General features: G+C 36.3%; 1 protein-coding gene across 2 annotated transcripts in view; it reads left to right on the top strand.

The window, feature by feature from the left end:
• LOC140336755 (complement factor H-related protein 1-like) overlaps positions 1-17022 on the top strand; it is a 74951-nt gene extending 57929 nt beyond the window's left edge. For both annotated transcript variants that reach the window (XM_072420100.1, XM_072420099.1), the window contains exons 6-7: positions 14471-14620; positions 16395-17022. In XM_072420100.1, coding sequence (XP_072276201.1) covers positions 14471-14620; positions 16395-16573 — 329 coding nt within the window. In that variant the 3' untranslated portion in view covers positions 16574-17022. The remainder of the gene's footprint in view (positions 1-14470; positions 14621-16394) is intronic.
• The last annotated feature ends 3891 nt before the right edge of the window (positions 17023-20913 follow it).

The raw sequence follows: 20913 nt of genomic DNA, 5'->3' as shown, positions 1-20913 counted from the left end.
TTTATCAACAATTTCTCCTCTGTGGTTTCCCCCATCATTGCCTTAACCAAAACGAATGCTAGTATATAAAATAATGAATACATTTTTGGCATTTGCAATGTAAAGACATTATTCTACTTGTCCACTCTTCTCAAATGTAGATACTCCAACAGTTGCTGGACCAGCCATGTCCTAGCATGTAGCAAGACTTCCAAAAAACCACATGAGCAAATGAATTATAGGGGGAATGAAAGTTTGGCATTAAACGGCTGCTTAGAAAGTCTGATCATCACTAAACCATTTACTATTTGCTTTGACTTTTTTTTTCCTTACTATAAACATAGTAAAAATTACACTGGGAGACAATTTTGAGCAAATTTTTTCTTGACTTCAATTTTTAATCTAATTTACACTAAAATAGGTATGCTGATTCTGAAAGTGCGGTTTTCTTCTATCCCATGAGGTTTTTCTCTACCACTTGGATTTACATTGGATATTCATTTACACGCAAGGCAGTGTAATCAGAGGTTGTGCACTGCTCTACGTAGTGAATAAGCAAAATTTATTTTTCTACTTACACATGTATTTCCTTTCTTACAGATCTTGTCTGGCTCTGCTGTTTCTCGTCATAAGTGCCTAAACACCCCTTATTCATATTGTTATATCTGTGGCAGTTTCACCATTCCCAGTCAAGGGGTGAGCATCAGCACATTTTTAAAGCAAGCCTATTTGGCATATTTCAAAGTTAAACTTGGTGATCAAGATAAGTCTTGGGCCCCTCATAAGGTGTGAAAACAGTGTGTCGAGGGTTTACAGATGTGGACAAAGGAACACATGATAAGATGCCATTTGGTATACCTATGGTTTGGCGAGAGCCAGGAGATCATTTCAGTGACTGTTACTTCTGTATAGTGAAAATTTAGGATATAACAAGAAAAATAAATGTAAGATAGAGTATCCTAGTCTACCATCGGATATACGTCCAGTGGCTCATTCAGATGAAATCCCAGTGCCGGTTACATTACCATCTCTAGAAGAACATGATTATGGTGATAAACTAGGTGACAACAATGATGAAGAGTTTCAAATTGAAGAGTACTCTGTTCATAAGGGAATTGATCAGCATGGGTTGAGTGATTTGCCACATGATTTAGGACTATTGAAGAAGGCTTTAGAAATCCTAGCATCAAGACTGCGTGAGGAAAACTTACTTGAAAAAGGAACCAAGGTATCATACTTTCAAACCAAAGAAATTGCATTTCTGCAGTACTTTAGAACTGACAGTGGTTTTGTGTATTGCCATAACATACCTGGTTTAATGGAGGAATTGGGAACTCCAATCTATAACTCAACTGAATGGCGACTATTCATCGATAGCTCAAAGCGGAGCTTAAAGTGTGTCCTTCATCGCAATGGCAATATATTTGGGTCAGTTCCAATTGGTCATTCAGTTTCTCTTTCTGAAGAATATGCAGACATAAAGTGAGTCATTGAATTGTTGCAATATCACCAACACAATTGGCTCATCTGTGTTGACCTTAAAATAGTATTTTTCCTTCTTGGTCAGCAACGCGGATACACCATGTATCCCTGTTATCTGTGCATGTAGGACAGCACAGCTTGTGAGAGGCATTGGGTGGAAAAGAATTGGCCTACAAGATTTGCCTTAAAACCTGGTGATCCAAACATTCTACATGAGCCACTTGTTCATGGAAAGAATATTATATTCCCGGCTCTACACATGAAACTGGGTCTAATGAAGCAGTTCATTAAAGCTTTGCCAACTGAAGGAGACGGGTTCAAGTACCTCATTTTGGCATTTTCTAGCCTGTCATTTGAAAAAATAAAGACCGATGTGTTCAATGGTCCACAGATTCGGCAGCTCATCAAAGATGAACATTTCATCAAGACAATGTCAGAAGTCGAAAAGAACTCTTGGTTATCATTCAAAGCTATTGTCAATGGCTTTCTTGGAAACACATGAGCAAATAATCACACAGAAATTGTCCAGAAGGTCTTGGAGAGCTACAAAATGCTTTGTTGAAACATTAGCATTATTTTCTGCATAGCCATCTTTCTCACTGCCCGGAAAACCTTGGTGCAGTCAGCGATGAGCAAAGTGAATGATTCCACCAAGAAGGTATCAGGATAGATGGGATGTACTAATGATGGCTGACTATTGGTGGAGCATCCTGCGGGATTGTCCTAACACTGAACACTTGAGGAAAAGCTATAGGCCTAAAGTTTTTACCTTAACCGCTTACCCGATTAATTTTCAAATGTTTTACAGTAAAAAAATGTCATTGGATACCAATAAATCCTTTGAACAAAAAAAGTTTAAATAAACAGTACTTCAAGTTAATATTTCATTATTTGTTCATTGTATGTAAAATTTGTATGTTTTATGACAAAAATGGAGGGTACCGTGTATCGTAAAAACTGGATGTGATAGCAAAAAATGGTGTCATTTCTGGATTCACCACCCAAAAATTCGTAAAAAAACAAGTGTAGGATGTAAGTCAACAAAAATGTATTCCCAGTGTTATCTTGGATTCACTTGTCTTATTTGTTTTGCTACATTTATATAATTTACTGACCTGCAAAGAAAAATCTTGGAGAATAGGTATAAATAATATTTTAACATGGATATAGCTTGTTCTGCAAGATACCCCAGCCTACAAAATAGTGCAAAATTTACTACAGAATAGTATAAATAGAATATTAAGTAAGATTGAGTTTTTACTGTAAGTGATTACTAAATGTTTAAGTGCCAGGCATACATCTGGCCTTGTATAACAAAGGTTATGCGTAACTGTCTGAATAAGAAGAATGGTCAATACGTACTGACATTAAAAACTGTCTTTGTGATCAAGAAGCATTGTTTACTTTACTAAAAAATGTATATAACTGAGCTTTATATTTATTGTCTTGGTCACATGTGTTAAATGTCCAGTGTCTTACAACTGTGTATGTCTCTTCTGTTTGAAATATACTCAAACACTGTTTCACTTTAGAACAGCAGTCATACATTCCCAATAATAATTGCCATTTGCATCATTAAGGCTACCTGAAGACCTGTTGTCTAAACATGTGTGCTTTACTTGTGGATGCAAACTGCTAATATTTGCCCAATACAGGTTGTCCCCGGGTTACGTACAAGATAGGGACTGTTTGTTCTTAAGTTGAATTTGTATGTCAGTATTTGTAAGTCAGAACAGGTACAATTATTTTAATAAATGCGATTAGGATAGATATTTGTCTCAACATTAATACATTAATAGTCTCAACAATATTAGGAAATGTGGTGTCAGTTACTGTAAAAAATCCTCACTGTTAGTTAATCGCAAATAAAGCAAAAAACTTAAAAACTTTATGTAGCCTAATTTATTTCTGGAGCAAGCTGTACTTTGATGTGCTTTGATATTCAAAAAGAAAAAACTTAAAAGTTTTTCTTGGTCATTAATCCCCCTGGCGGTATGGCTAAAGGGGGATATTTAAATGCAGAAGCGGTACATTTAAAAATCCAATTTGTTTCTAATTTCCCGCCCAGTCCTGCCTACCTGCCTGCATAGTCCAGTCCTCCAGGAAAGGCACTCACGAGCAGATGCCCGGCAGGTATCCGCTTCCCCGTGCCTCGCTTCCCGAACGTTCACACGCTGGGGACGCAGATGCCGGCCAGGCATCGCCAGCTTGCACAAATGCTTGGCCTGGGAAAGAAGACGCTGAGCATCGCTGGAGGATTTTGCAGACATCACTGGAGGATGCCGTGGGCACTGCTGGAGGACTCTCCTGGAACTGGGAACAAGGTAGGATTTTTAACCTCCCTGGAAATTCCACCCCAAGTGCACCACACTCGGGGGTTACCCCTTTTTGCATAGAAAAGCCACCCTGAGCCACACTTGGGAATACCGCCAGGAAGGTTAAAGAGCTACAAAAGGTTGCAGAATACCAAAAGACCTCTTCTACAAGTCTTGCGAAAAGCACCCTCCCTCGTTCAAATCTAGGAGTCGTTCGTATGTCAGATGTCCTTAACTCGGGAACTACCTGTAGCAGAAAATAGCACCACAAGTGAAAAAGTAACTGTAAAGCCAGAATTCACATGTATAGCCCAGCAAAAAACTCCCAAGCTGAATAGGAGCAGTGAGGAGTGCGATTATGTTATCCATGATAGAAAGAGTTGCCATATATAGGGATGAGTGAGAATGTCTCTGGCATTGTCGCGAAAATTTCCTCGAACTTCTAATGGTTCCGCAACATTTTGGCGAACCGATTTTGCAAAACCATCAGAAGATCGAGGAAATTATAACAGGAGGATTCACAGGGGATTCACAGGATTCCCTGGGAATCTCCATGGCCGCATTCATTGAGACGATCCCGGGCACTAGAGGTTAATTAATCTCTAGTGCCCGGGGACCGCAGTGGAACTGCAGAAGAACTCTCAATGGAGAAACTCTATAGAGAGTTCTTCTGCAGTTCCACTGCGATCCCCGGCCACTAAAGGTAAATTAAATTCCAGTGCCCCAGGATCACAGTGGATTTTCAGAGCTGCAATCATTCTTGCAGCCCTGGGAATCCTGTTTGCAATACTCTCAAGGAAGAACTCTTTTTTGCGACCCCTGGCACTAGAGGTTGAATGGGGAGAAGTATCCCCATCCAAAACCTCTAGTGCTTCCTGATTGGCTGGTTTTGAATAGGGAGACTTGTCCACATTTAACCTCTAGTGCCGGGGATCACACACTGAGCTGATCAATGAATGGGTCCAACGCTGCATTCATTAATCAGCACAGCCGACCGAGTTTGCTGCGAGATCGTGTTTTAAAAACTCGCTCACTCATCCCTAGCCATATTAGCCCATTTAAGCCCAGCCTTCAAACGGCACAACAGCTTGTATACATTTTTTTATTCTACTATTATTAAAAAAATTCTATTCAGCAATAATGATAACATTATATGCTATTTAGCAATTTTAAGCAGTTTTAACTTTTCATATAAATGGCTCTCTGATTTTTTCAGTGTGTTTCCCAGGCACTTTAGTCATATGTTGCAATAGAAGAGTACAACTTTGCTCCCAGTAAATTTTTTATTACATAACCAATACATTTACATGCATATTGGATGAATTTGCAATAGGTTTCCAATGAATTTCTATAGAATTGTGGGAAAATGGGAATTACAATCCCATATAGCAAGACGTAAATATATCTAAAAGTCTAGACAGTTCACTAAAATATACTGCTTTAAAGAGTAAATACATTTTCTCTGCATTCCTTTGCATAATGAAAAGTTATGTAACACTAAAGAACAAACACTAGAAGATGTGTTTTACAGTTGTTTTGTCTTCAGTGCATTGGGATGGCATTTAACATGAATGGAACCACAATAACTTTGTTTCAAAAAAATTTATTCCAAAATATCCATATTTTTGAATGACTCCAAAAGAGCAACGATGAGTTTCTCTATCCTAATTTAGTACTGTACTCTAGTAAAGATGCATCATTATATGTATTGATATTTTTGGAAGCAGTCACCCTTTAATGTAATTTTTAATTTCCAATCAAATGTAACAAGAATATGTTTTTGCTATGAAAGATGTATTGAAATTAAATATCTAATATCTCCAACTGTGTCTTTTTTTAAAAACTATGTACTTCAAAAATCTGTTAAATATTTTTATTTTTTAATGAATTGGAAACATAAAAACCCCAGGTAAAGCTTTAAGGCATTACCCATGCATTTTCTTCAAAAGATGTGTGTATTTACATTGGGGACTGTACGTTTGCTTTGCTATACATGTCATATATGAAAATAGAAGTGCACTCGTTTTTAGAAGCATTGGGATGCTAATGAGTTACAATCTGGTGTAAATTGATACATGCTCTCTTCTAGTTAAATAACTTGTTTTACACTTTTATAGAAACAAATGCAACAACAAGAACATGCTTTTTAATTTGTCTTAGAATAAGTTTAGGTACTCCAAACCTATGTTTAGTTTTCAATGTATTTTTACTTTCTTCAATGTATTTTGAAATTTGAACAACCTGCAGCCATAGACTTCTGTCATCCTATCATAAAGGTAGCATAACTTCTGTGTCATCATATAAAATGTAAACCAAGGCACAGGGCCTAAGAGGCCAACAATATTCACCATAATATCTTGAAAGGAAGTGATGGACTTTGCTGTGATAACACATTGGAATGGATAAGATATGCAACATGCAGAGCATCACATGCAACACTGAGTGTGGCTACATTGCAGTAAATACAGGGTGTCAATAAAGGGGCATGGTTAAATAGGGTCTTACCATACCAAAATCCCACAGTGCACATTCTGCAGCCCTGGCGTCACCTTTTGGGGGTGGGGGTCCAAATCAGGACTTCAATTACATGTACACGGAGAATACAAAAGTCAGACATCAGTCTGAACAAAATGCATTCTAAGTCCCTGATTCATCAATAAAATCCACGATCGCTGGAAGCGCGAATGTACGCGCGACCAGAGCGCGGTTTACCGCGGTCCGGAGTCAAGTGCGCTCGTAAACGCGCCTCCTCACTGCGCACAGCCGGATACCTGCCTTCATAATAATGTGCAATAGGGGGCGCGAATCTGCCAATTAAGGCCATTAGATTACAGCTGCGCAAATAAGGAGGATCTTTTAAGATGTCAATCGTGAGATCATAGCAATTAAGGAAAGAATGATTTTTTAGGGGAACAGTGACTTTTAATTCAAGCTCGCCAGTGAAAAGCTGCCGGAGCTGCGCGGCTCCGTGCGCAAGTTTTTCCAGTTGCTGAATAGCGCGATGGTGTACGATTTCGGATCGCGAATACGAATGCGCGAGTGATCATCCGATTCTGCTTGATGAATCAGGGGCTAAGAGTCCTGTAAATTTTAAGCAACAGTTTTATTGTTGCGGAACAGACCTGGGATTCAGTCTGATGTATTTCCATGCCGAGAGACCAGGATACCTTGGGGGAGGCAGACTTCAGTGGCCATGGTAAGACCTTTGTTTCTTACTTGCTGGGCCTGCCAGGGGTACTCCTAGTCGGTTGTTGAGGTCCAGAGACTACATTTTTAGATAAGTTGAATGTGCTTGTGGTGAGTTATGCTAAAATGTTTGTTCTATAGCTCTAGGTTTTCATCTAATTCTGTTAGATACTGGTTTCTGAGAAAGTCTTGCTTGTTTACTAGAGTTGAAGACTCTTTAATAGCTAGTCTTGAATGCAGATGGGGGAGCGTAAGGGACTTCTCTACTTCGTGATAGGGCCTTGTTTGTCTGATGTGACAATCTTTAGTTGATACATTGTATTTCCTATACTGGTGAAAGACCCCTGTGTTTTGAGGTAGAAGTCTTGATCTGTCTGTATGATGACCTTTGCATACCAGTAAAAGCCCCCAGTCACTTCATAAAAGGGAGTATTGATTTGTCTGAGTAACAATGAGTAGTCAAACAAAGAAAGGGAAAAGGAAACGCTTCCCTGGAAAACTCTGCTGAAAGAAATGCTCGAAAAGTTTGATAAAGGGCCAGACTAAGATAATTGTTGAGTGAACTAGAGGTTACAGTGATCACTGTTATTTCATGACAAGCTCAGGAATCTTTAATAAAGCTGGAAGTCTTGCATGCCTTGATCGTGGATGCAAGCTCAATAGTATTGCCACTTGAAACCTGTGTAAATGATCTATGGGTTAAACTTGTCTTGGATTGCCTTATTGGCTGGTAGCTTTAAATGTATCTGGTGTAGTGTATCCACCACAGGTCCAGGAGAACATTGCAGAAGAATTGGTAAAAATGTATTAGAACGTAGTAAATTAACATTTATGAGTGTTTATATATTATATATTTATATTATATTAGTGATAGGGATAGTAATTTGTATAGTTTCTAACAAAGCAGAACGTGACCCTGAAATAAATGTCTTCAAAGCAGCAGAATGTCCAGAACAGTCTGTTAGTGGTGAAATTGTTAACATGTCTTCTTTTCCTGGTGTCCTTCAAATTATGGTCAACCATTGTCTTTACATAAGTTTGTTCAAACACTTTATCTTCTCCTAGGACTGTTTGCTTTGGCTTAACCAATAACTTCTTCAGAACTTTCATGGCCATACTTGATAGCTCATGTCTATGAAAAGGAATGCAGAATCAGCTCTTATATATCCAATTTTTATTTAATAATTTTTAACCCATTATTTCATTCTGCACTAGTAACCACAAAATACCCCTTGATTGCTCTGCATACACCCATAGTTATAGGACAATGTAAAAGAGGAAAAAGCATAATATAGGCAGAGAGCTAATATATTGTTAAAGCCTATTTTTTTTAAACACATGTTGCAAAATATCCACAAAAACTTGATGAGAAACTAAACACTTTAGCCAGGACTATGCAGCATATGACATACAGTGTACCTGGGTCAAGTCTATTTACCATACTATACAGCACATATACAGTAGCTACTGGGGACTTGTAACATACAACATAGTGTATAAATACTGTTAAACAAGACAGAGTACGTATCCTGAGGTCTCTTACATGACTGTAGTACCTCAGAGGGATGCAATTCCCCTTTAACCAAACCCTTCTTTTCCATCAACTCAACCCACACTCTCCCTACTTCTTAAATAATCATACATTACATGTTGGTCAAATGACCGAATGGCTGTTTTTTCACAATTAACGTTTAACATAAACCAATGTTCCTATCAAATATATAACACATATAATAAATGTTCCAAATAATGCAATAACAAATAATCACATAACAGAATACCCTAAAACCCTTTTGGTTGCTGGTCTATATGCTCCCCACACTACATGCTCCTAGCTGTACCACACCCATTTAAGAACAATAACAAAAACATATAGATCAACCTGCCTTCAAATCTCCACCTTGAGGGGAACACTGTAGCTCCACACTTACTCCATTACTTGGATCCTCATACCTATGAAGAATTTCCCGATCCTCATCTGCCCTCATCAACTCTCCCAAGGGCAGGTGGATGGCAAAACTGTTCCCAGAAACTAAAAATGAACTCTCACCCACTCCACACAACCCACAAAGCCTGAATCGCAGCATGAGATGAACATTTCATGCTAGAGAATGAGTGAGTTGTGATATTGATTTTATTTTAAGCTTTACCTAACTGCTTACCATTTTTTTTTTAATAAAGGATTATACGTTTTGAACCACTTAGTGCAGATGACTTTTGGACACAATGAAATTTGACTGGCTCAGTTTACGCCATTAGACTTTCATCTCTGTGCATAGGAGGATTATAAAGCTATGGTTTGTAGTTCATTATAGAACTGAACACGGTAGGTGATAATGGAAAATCAGTGATCTACAAATGCATTCCAGCACACACAACTTTTTTTAAAATGAGAAAAGGACAAGAAATTTACTTTAATGTAAGTTCTCTGTATTCTACAGTAAGAGCATACACAGACACATCCCAGACATGTATTGCTCAGAAAAAACCTGAAATATTTTTATTGTGCTTAACAATTTTAATAACATCCTATAGCCATACTTGACAGTTCTCTGTTATGTAAATTTCAGTGTTGTATAAATGACTTTGTACTGTGACAACTAATGCTACCTCGAGCCAGACAGAATGTCCACACCACATCTATATTGTTAACACTCTGAAACAAAAAAAATTTCACTTGTGAGACAACTATGGGGAGCATGATTTAGTAACTTACTTTCTAAACAAATTTAAATATGCTTTAAATGACCTGCGTATTCCTTGAATAAAGGCACAAAATCGTATTGTATTTACAGTGCTATCTATGATTGTTTGAGCATTTTGTATCATCCTTGTTTCCTGAGCTCAATATTCTTGAATAATTTTGAAGCCCTTTGCGTTTATTTTTTTTATCTGTACTCTATGAATTATATTGCTTTCATGTCAAATCCATGAAGACTCATTTTACTGCATGTCTTCTGTTAGCTTTTGAATTCTGAATTTGGAAGCTGTGTTAGGAGTTTATGAAATTTGATACATTTTCACAGAGATGGTGTGTTAATTTTAATCTGTCCTTGAAAATGATATAGTTTTTCTAAACTATAAGGAATTTGCTCTCTTGAGAAATGTTTTTACATAGCTAAGAAAAAGGGCAAAATTACATTTCAAAAACATAGACAGAATATAAAATGTTGGTATCTTGTGGGAATAGCTAATGTATTCTTGTACTGTTTAGACAAGTGTATCACAGTCATTGAATGTCACCTGTGTACTGCACACAGCCTTAATCCTGGCTTAATCAGCCAATATTTGGCCAAGAGTTTGTCGTGCTGCCTGTATCCATCCTTGCCAGCATCAGTCTGCCACACTTCCTTTGTGCCAAGCTTTTGCCCCCTAAAATTCTGGAGCTAGAGCCACCACTAGCCTTGAATATTTTACCATTTGAGCTACAAAGAAAACTGTACACAGTTTGGGCCTAATTTAATATATATCTCAAAGACAGAGGAAGTTAGACTTGTAAAAAGAGAACCCAGGTGACCCAGAAAACCTGCAATGGATTTCCTGAAAATATATCCAGATTGTATTGTAATCTTCTCTAGTCTTTAAAAGCTTTATTAACCTCCTGGGCATTACACTGATGTCTAGATTTCTGTACCAAAAGCGGTACACTGTTTTTCATGAAATTTTTTTTTTAAATTGTAGACCTGTAACTTACAGAAATATGTCCGAACAGGGTCTAGTAGATATCATGAATATAAAAAACACACAATCATGTAAAAAAAATACTTTTAATAAAATTAAATAAAATACACAAAAATCAGCTCAAACAAGAATACATAAATAAATCAAAAATACTGAAAATGCGATAATTCGGTATACTGTATAGTAATATATTTTTCTAAAACACCTCCCTAGTGTCAAACAGTCCAACGTCACATACCTATAGACAAAACCACATAAATATATTTTGTATTATTTTGTATTGGATTGGATACAGGACTTTGTACTGAATCCTGTACAAAATATTTGAATTTCCCGCTACGACCCCCATCGACGGGTGTATGCACTGACATCATCAGGAATCACCGACGGACGCATACGCGAACACCTGGAAATGCATGGAAATTTAGTTTAGAAAAAAAGTTAAAAAAAAAATAGTGTATAATGTAATGTAAATGTACAGTAGCTTATATAATATATATTTGTATTGGACTCAATACAGCTTTTTTGCATTCAGTTCAATGCAAAGGATTTTGAATTTCCCGCCCCGCCTCCCACACCGACGCATGCAGCGACATCACCGGGAAACCCCGGTGATCGTCACTGCACACGCCAGATGAAGAAAGAGGAGAGAAGATGTGTCCGGAGGAGCTGCGGGGAGAAGGTGAGTATTTTTTTTTAGCGATCAACGCTGGACAGAACGGATCATCGCAGCAGGGACCAGGTAAGTGATGGGATTTACACAGTGAGAAAAATTCGGGTTTATCGGTCGGGTGGTTAAATCAGGTCCTTTATATCATTCTACATCTAAAGGAAAATGAAGAGAGAGCAGGGGTCTTGAGGCACAATTCAATTTGTATTTAGAGGTAATTATATTTAATTCAGTAGCAAAGCATACAAAAAGAACACAGTGAAACATATTGTAATAGACCTTGACCCTCATTCAAGCATCGGGTTTAGAAATGTCCTCATACTAAATATTTTTCACATAATCTTAAGGAACATAGATAACAGAAACAATTTAAGGCGTGTTGTCATAGACCTTAAATCCTCAATAATACATAAATTAGAGTTTAGTGGAGTGATTCTATGATAACACAAGTCTCAAATCCCGATGCTCGAAAATCTTCCCTAAATGTTAATTACCCAAAAGAGGTACTACCTCCAACATCCCCTTAAAGGAACCACACGGCAAGGTGATTTGTATTGTCTGTGGGCAAGAAAAGTGAAGAAAAATGGCTTGTGTACATATTGAATTACCAATTACTCACAGGGGTCTAAATGCACTTTTTTTTAGATGATTTGCAAACCTTATGTTACTAATGTTTCAAACATAATTGTAATTAAATCTATTGTGAAAAATAGATACATTTGGGTAAATAGTAGGTAAACTTGGGTGACAAACATTGGATCTTAAATTATTAGCAAACAAGAAGATAAAATTATTTACCAATTTTACCAACATATATCTAACAAAATGAAAGTATTATACATATCATGTAAGTTATCTAAATACAAGCCGTGCATTCTGGTTTTCATCTGTTTCTTATCTGTTTGCAGATTAACTCTGAAAGTATTTATAAAGCTATCATTAGTTAGCAGTTAAGCGTTTCTTTGCTTCCATTGAACAGCAAAATAACATTAAAAAGGCATCAGAATCTTCCAGCTGGTCATTAATGTACAAGATATTTATCTCTGGTGTATTTCTATTTTTTTAAAGAAAATAACAGAGCAGTAGCTAAGATTTGCTTAAGCTTAAAAATAAATATGGAGTTTATTGTTGCATGATCCTGACAATTGTAGTGTAATCATGTGAAAACATTATTGCAGAATGAAAATGTTTAGCTGTACCTCATTAAGAAGGCTTAAACTGTTTTTATTTTATCTGTGCTGGAAGCAAAGAAACACCTGTACTGTAAAAAAACAATGTTTAAATGTAAAGAAGTTTTGCTGTACTACTTTTAAAAGGTTGGTCTAGTCAGGCTTAATTATTGCGCTAATGTAGTTATCCTTCATAATTGGTATTTGTCACCCTAATGAAAACACCAGATTAGATGCACCTCCAGAGATACTATGGGACTATATAAATGGAGCAGCCTTTAAAGTAAAATGTTTAATCTAGCTGGACACAAGGTTCACCTACTTGGGTAAAGGGGTTTTAGATTTATAGAGCATGGCTTACAGGCTGACATTTATTTTGTTTTTTTTTCTTTTTCTGCCTAAGTTCAGATGAAGGGTATAGGTAAAAGGTGCTGAACCTTTGGTTGATTCCGTTATCAAGGTAAATAGCCTCAATGACCCTGTAAAAAAAACCAAATGTCTAGGAGCAGAAGGTGAGCATCACACCAATGTCCATATAGTCCAAAAATATCATTAGTCCTTGAGACTTTAAGATATGCAATGTTTTATGTGGGGGTTGGGGTCCCTTTATTAGGGAAGCTTGTGGGTGCCAGGACTCTTAAGTCTATTTAATTAAATAGCATTTTATATCTAAAAGTGTTATCTTTAAACTGACAGTTCAGGTGAGCATAAAATATTTCTAGCCTAATGGGGAAAAAAGTTTTTTTTGTGTAAAAAGCTATATTCAATAAAGGAAGATAAAGTGGATCAGGAGCAAAACATTATCAATGGGCTAAATAAGGACAAGGCTGGATCACCAAACAGTTTTATTAAAATCTGCTGAAAATAAAAAAAAAGTTTGAAAAATTACATTTAAAAATATAATATTAAAATACAAAGTTCATAGGAGTTTTGTAACAGAGTTTAGTTTTAGCTAACAAAATGTTGCTTTTACGTTATTTTTAGTACAATAACACAGGTCAGTAGTGGAGCTGTTTTTATGAAATCAAAATGAACTATTTTGATTGTTTAATAGACCCCATAATGAATATTAATATACAGTATTTATATAGCACCATCATATTACGCAGCGCTGTACATAGTCCATAGCCGTGTCACTAACTGTCCCTCAAAGGAGCTCACAATCTAATGTCCCTACCATAGTCATATGTGATTAATGTAGTCTAAGGTCAATTGTTAGGGAGAAGCCAATTAACCTAACTGCATGTTTTTGGGATGTGGGAGGAAACCGGAGTACCCAGAGGAAACCCACGCAGACACGGGGAGAACCTGCAAACTCCATGCAGATAGAGTCCTGGCTGGGGATCGAACCTGGGACCTAGTGCTGCAAAGGCCGGAGTGCTAACCCCTGAGCCAATGTGCTGCCCAATGAATAGAGTTTTTCCTGTAAAAGTGTGCCTGGTAATAAAATATTTCTGGCTGTACCAAAAGAAGAAGACCTACTGTTGGGAATTAGTCTATTCCCCCAGGGCATTATAAACAAGTTGCAGTGTAAAATCTCCGATCAGCAGAAAACATTAGCTGTACAGGAGAAAATGTCAGGTTTCTGTACATAATTAGTGGCAATATTTATCTATAAAAGTTTATAAATAAATCATGATATATATTTTAGGAAATAATGCTGTGTAAATGTATGCCTTACAAAGGGTTAACTTTTTTCCATATTCAATGTGAAATTTTAATGCAGACCTATTATATTTTTTACTTTATATAAGGGGTAAATAACCCTTTAATATAGACAAAATGTTTTTTTTTTTCATTTGAAGCGGAGACCCCTCCCCTCTGTCCGTATCCTGGGACGTCAAATATCACATGAGTCTGCGGGCTGCTCCTTTTGGGTATCTCCAAACTCGCTAATGTAAAAAAAAAAAAAAAAAAATAGAACAGCATCGATCTCACACATTTTTTTTAAATTTTCCTGAAGGAGTGTCACCTTATCTACCTTGCAGTGCAAGATCGAGTGATGTTGGAGAAGAAGCGGAGGAAGAAGATGGTGGTACCCATTGTTCATTCCCAGAATGAAGAGGGAAGACAGAACAGCAAAAGGCCAAATGGACTAGGACCAAAGAGGGATCAACAGCGAACTGTCGTGATGCAAGGTAATCCATCTATTGGCCATCTATTGGCTTTGCAAATAGTTTTTCAGCCTATATTAAAATTTTAATTTCTGTAAAAACTACATTTCTTAGAAATCTTTTTAATGAGACATGATACTTCAGGTTGTCCTGATCCACCCCACCCCAGCAATTTGGGTGACAATATTATGTTGAGAAGCTTAAAATTAATCAAATCACAATTTGGCAAGTAACTTTTAGGTTGCAATTTACCTGCATATACTTTGTTTTACAGATTTTTTTTCTACATATTTAAGGGTAAGTTTCCAAATATACCAACACAATTGGGTTACAATTTCATGTTCATGGGCTTATTCATATTTGCTCATATTACTTAAAACCCTTTTATCCATCTTTGGAAACTTTTTCTGTAAATATTTGTATATTTGTTCCTTACTTTTTTTTTTAATTTGCTCTGTTTGGGCAAAAAGTTTGGGTTCGAGTTCAGTGTTTGGGCACTAAAAGTGATGAATAGGGACTTGTGTCCATTCATCACCTGTAGTGCCCTGTATTCTTAGATAGAGAATCTCTGTCCAAGAATACATAGTAGAAGCACAGCACGGCAACAGCGATTGCTGTTGCAGCACTGTACTATGTATTCTTAGATAGAGTTTTTCTATCTAAGAATACTGGGCACTAAAGGTGATGAATGGGAACAGATCCCCATTCATCTCTTGTAGTGCATGGACATTGTAGAAGAACTGCAGAGGTAATCTGCAGTTCAGTGTCCAACTGTGATTCCACGTGGGAAACTGAACTGCAGATTACCTCTGGGCACTACAGGGGATTAATGGGGACTTAACATGCCATGATTGCAGTTGCAGAGCTGTACTATGTATTCATAGATAGAGTTTTGCTAAGAATACAGGGCACTACAGGTGATAAATGGGGACAAGTCCCCATTCATCACCTGTAGTGCCCAGACATTATACTGGAACTGCAGAGGCCTGCAGTTCAGTTTCACACTATGACATCATGTGGGATACTGAACTGCAGATTACCTCTGCAGTTCTACTACAATGTCCGGGCACTAAAAGTGATGAATGGGGACTTGTCCCCATTCATCATCTCTAGTGCCCTGTATTCTTAGATACAAAAACTCTATCCAAGAATACATAGTAAAAGCACAGCACGGCAACATCTATTGCTGTTGCAGTGCTGTACTATGTATTCTAAGATAGAGTTTTTCTATATACTACTATATTAAAAATTCTGATGCAAAGCCATCAAAGCCTGGGGAGCTGTGCACTGGTAAAAATGTAATCATTTTCTCTATCTCTTGAGGAGAAACCAATTTGTTAAGAATATCAATCTGTTCCTCTGAAAGTTTAGGTAACGTTATGGAATCGAAAAAGTATTCCAGTAAACCTTAAGAAGGTTGGTTAATACGCAGATCATATTTAAGATTATACAACTCTTGATAATATTCTTTAAATTAATTATCTATGTCTGTAGGATTAAACAACCAATCCTTGGTTCTGTGATGGAATATGAAAGGTAACACATGTCTGAGTTGCTTAGATTTAATTTTGGACGCTAATAATTTACTTTACATTGAGCATAGTAAATAGTTCTTGTATGTTGGAAAGCTCGTTCTTGCTTATCTATAAGCAGTAAATGCAGTTCCTGTCTATATTTAAACAATTGTTGTGAAATAGAGGTTGTGATTGTACTTTTATGAATACTCTTTAACTCTCCAATTTTCTTTACTAAATAACTTGATTTAATCGATTCAATAAATATTGAATTCTCTTTTTAGGTTCGGCAGCTGAAAGTTGGATTAAAATACCTCTAATATATGCCTTATGGGCACATTATAAAATAGAGGGATCAATTTCGGGCAACTCGTTAAATTTAAAAAATTCTTATATTTTTTACAAAATGATTTTCTTTGTGGTGTTATGCGCAAACAGCAATGTGTTGTTCCTCCAAAGATGAGAATTAAATTTCTTGATATCTTCCTCAATTCGAATGGACACAGGCGCATAGTCTGACCAGGGTATACTGTGGATCAAAGAAATTGTTACTTGCTGTAAAGTAAATTTGTCAACCAAAAACAAGTCAATACGTGAGTAAGATTGATGCGGAGCTAAAAAAAAAAAGGACAGTCTTTCTCAGATGAGTGAAGACATTGCCAAACATCAAAAAGCTCCTCTTTTCGTAAAAATGGAATAAACGTTGGTGTTATATTAGCGTATTTCCTAAAATTGGAAGAGTCTAATGAGGCATTAGGGATACAATTGTAATCTCCACAAATTATGAGAAATCCTTCTTAAATCTTCTTCTTTTTTTATCACTTTGTTCAAGAATTTTAGTGGATATACATTTGGAACATATAAAGTTATTAGTGTTCTAGTAATATTATTAAAGTTTAGCCACCAAAATTATATAGCGCCCATCTGGATCTATTTCCATTTTTATAGGGGAAAAAATTATGTTGGAACCTATTGCGATTGTTACTCCTTTTTTCTTCTTTATGGAGGTAAAATATAAAATATGAGGGAACTCCTTATGAGAAAAATAAGGCAAATTATTTGTCTCCTAAATGCACAAAATATTTGAGTTATATATCTTAGCTTCTCCTCATTTAGTTTTCCTTTTGTAAGTACTATTTAGCCCTTTGGCTTTAATGGACAAAAATACAAAGTCCCATTGTGTAAGTAATGAAACACTTGAAAATAATACACTTGTTGTACCTCCCATATATCAATATGGGAGTGTTGGTATAAATCTTTCTGTTCAGTACTAACTAGAGATAAACTGTAATGTCCATTGTAGATGAAACAAAAAAAAATTAATTTCTGTGGAGAGTAGTGCAAAAAAAAATTCAGAAAGAAAGATAAAAAGGAATCCATATCAAATTCAAAAAGTAGTATATTACTGAACATCAGGTACATAGGGTAAATAAAGCAAGGTAACGAACACCAGCTAAATTTCTTTATATATCTTCCTCAGAGCAGATAAAACACTCAAGATATTTTCCACTCTGGAGAAATATGACCAGAGTTTTGACCAGGTCTGGGTATTTGTTGATGGGAGGCAGGTTGTATGCCCCAGCTTTCAAGCAGATCCAGGCCCATTTGGGGGTTCTTTTATAGTAAAGTTAGATCCACTCCGCGAAACAATCAGCTTTACCTGAAATCCTGATTTATATTGGATGTGATCCTCCCTCAATGCTAAAGTTACAGGTATATGTTTTTTCCTTGCCATAATCGTGGATATAGAGTGACATTAGAATATGGGTCTGGAGGTTTAGATTCTTTCCTGGAAAAGGCCATCAGTTGCTCCTTCATGTGGAAAAAATAAATACGAGCTAAAACACCCCTAGGGATTTACTTAGGAAGATGGGCAGGTTTAGCGAGTCTATGCGCTCTATCAATCAAATGCTCAAAAGGTACAGCATTGAGTATTCTTTTTAAAATTAATTGAGATAAATAATAAGTACACAGTTCACCCAAAGGGATAGTTTCAACAGTTCCTGTAACCTTTATATTGTTTATTCTTGCATGATCTTCCATGCTAGTCAACTTTTGCTAAATTTGCTGTAGAGTTTCTTGCGTATCAGTCATGAATCCACTAACTCATTATGAGCTTCTGCATATTCTTCCATTTTGTGCTCTATATGATCAACTTTATCACCCGCGTTACGTACATTGTTTTTATATTGTTGAAAGAGCTTTAAAAGATCTTGATGCCCAGGGCATGCTATGTATTTGTAAATAGTAACTTTAGCTTTGCCTATGTATTTATTATTATTATTATAATACAGTATTTATATAGCACCAACATATTATGCTGCGCTGTACAAAGTCCATAGTCATGTCACTAACTGTCCCTCAAAAGAGTTCACAATCTAATGTCCCTACCATAGTCATATGTCATTACAACAGTCCTAGGTCAGTTTTTTGGGGAAAGCCAATTAATATAAGTGCATGGTTTTGGACTGTGGGAGGAAACCTACGCAAGCACAGGGGATAACACACAAACCCCATGCAGATAGTGTACTGGTTGAGATCCGAACCTGGGACCTAGCACTGCAAAGGCCAGAGTGCTTACCACTGAGCCACTGTGCTGCCCAATATATTATATTTATTATATTAAAAAGCCACAGCAGCCATGAATGTATTTAGAATTTTAAATTAAACAAGCAAGAATTATGTAAACCTTTTCTATCTGCTATATACAGAGCAAAAATTCAACTTATATGCCATCAACCTTGTAAAGCTACAGTGTCCTTCACCAGGTTTACAATAGATAACCCTTTGTAATGATAGCATAACTACACGCACATTTTTTGAAAAAAACACATATACATGTAAATTTACTAAATGTCATTTTCAAACACATTTTGTTCTGGGAGTTCACTCACTTCCTGTTATAGGGTGATAACATTTCCCCTATCATCTAATTGTGCTCCTGTTTTATACACACACTTCCAAAGGAAATGACGAGTAGCCATTTCAACACACATTACACAGGCATGGTCTGTTGGTGTCCAGGAGAGGAGCTACTATCAAAGGAGATCAGCAGCACCCATATGCAACAAAGGATTTAATAGTTGAAATTGAAATTAAATAAATTATTCTATTGAAAAAACTAATTCTGTTAAGCTTTGCATCTATATTTAAGTATACTAACACATTATTTAACACTTTAGGGGACACTACAACACTTCAGGAGCATGGGAAGGTTATAAAGAAGTATACCTTGTGTGTAAACACCACCATACAACTTCTTTTTCCCAGTGTTTTATACCTAAAAAAAACTGTTACCCTCCCTGTATGTTTTTTTATTGAATCAATTAGCCTTACTGCAATCCCTTTCAGTTCATACACCTCACCTCCTATTCTACCACTTTTCCTTCTATTTCTTATTATTGTCTTTATACTACTTAGAATACACAGGATACAACAAAAGGTTCTCACACAAAATGGATTTAAGATTTGGCTACTTCTAAGACTTACTCTTTATTCTCCAAGTATACTCCCACTCCAATCCATTACTCCAAAGAAGTAATGCGTTTGTTGAGTTCATAACGCAAGCCATATTGGGCCATTTTACAGCAGGTAAAGGTTTAGCATTACATTTGTAGCCTAATATACTGCTTATTAACTGATATAAAATTGGCTGTTATGAATTTCACCTGTTATGAGTTTTTTGTTACATGAGTTTTATGCTACATTCAAAGCATATTACTATGCTGCTTCACCACTAGGTATTTTTTGTTAAAATAATTCCAAAACAAAAATCAAAAAATGCCAAAAAATATTGCTCAGTTCTGACAGGTTCCCCATCATATATGCTTCAGGTGGAGATGTTTAAATTAGGTTATATCTTACACTGTATTCCAAGGAGGTGCACAGAAAAATGCAATCCCTTCTCGGTGCAATGAATAGGGATCCACCTAAATGAAAGTAATAAAATCTAACCCATCTGCATATAGGTCCTCTGTCTGCACTCGTTTTTTATGCATCTTCATTTTCTAAAGGGTTGTTAAATAGGGAGAAAATGGGGTCACTTCATTAGAGGTGTTTAGAGTGTTCACATAGGAAACTGAATTTCCCAGTGTTCAGCTCAAGGCTGACCAAATATATTATCCATTGTTAATATTAATATTGGAGTAATTGAAAAATAGGATGCTGATACATTTCAGTCCTGTTTTCATACTGTCACAATTAAACAGTTATCCCATTAAGCCAGAAAGTGTGTGACTGTATTGCTTTTCTTCTCCACGACATGTTTGTATAGACAGATCTCTTGGTTCAAATATTTTTTTTTCAGTATTTGTTGAAATCTCATTTTATATAGAGTTTGGTTTATCAATGATACAAATGCTGCTAAAAAGTAAAATTAATTGTAATACAGAATGCATGCAAACATTTTTTCCACATTAGTTAAAATGTTAAATAAACTCTGTGGTTCTCTTGGCACGTTTAGATGCAAATTGTTTGCTAATAGCAATATACCTTAATAATTTAAACAAGCTTGCTTTCTTAATATAACTGCACCAAATGAAACTAATCTGTTTTTTTTTCTCTTTTTGTATGAAACGTTTTGGATGTAAAAAATATATATTCCTTACCTTCACCCAGTGTCAAACAGTAATGGTTCAAGTCCAGGAAAAGGCACAAATGTAGCCCCACATGGCACCAAATGGGGTGACATCTTTGTCTTCTGCTCAGCAAACTGTTGCAATGATTCTAGTTTGCTTCTAGCCATCCCTCCACACTTTGCTTTTAATGATGCTCTGCTTGTGGTTATATTTACATGTAAGCTAC

Source organism: Pyxicephalus adspersus, chromosome 8 (assembly GCF_032062135.1).
Source record: "Pyxicephalus adspersus chromosome 8, UCB_Pads_2.0, whole genome shotgun sequence".
NCBI lineage: Eukaryota > Metazoa > Chordata > Amphibia > Anura > Pyxicephalidae > Pyxicephalus > Pyxicephalus adspersus.
This window is presented reverse-complemented; position numbering and strand designations above follow the sequence as displayed.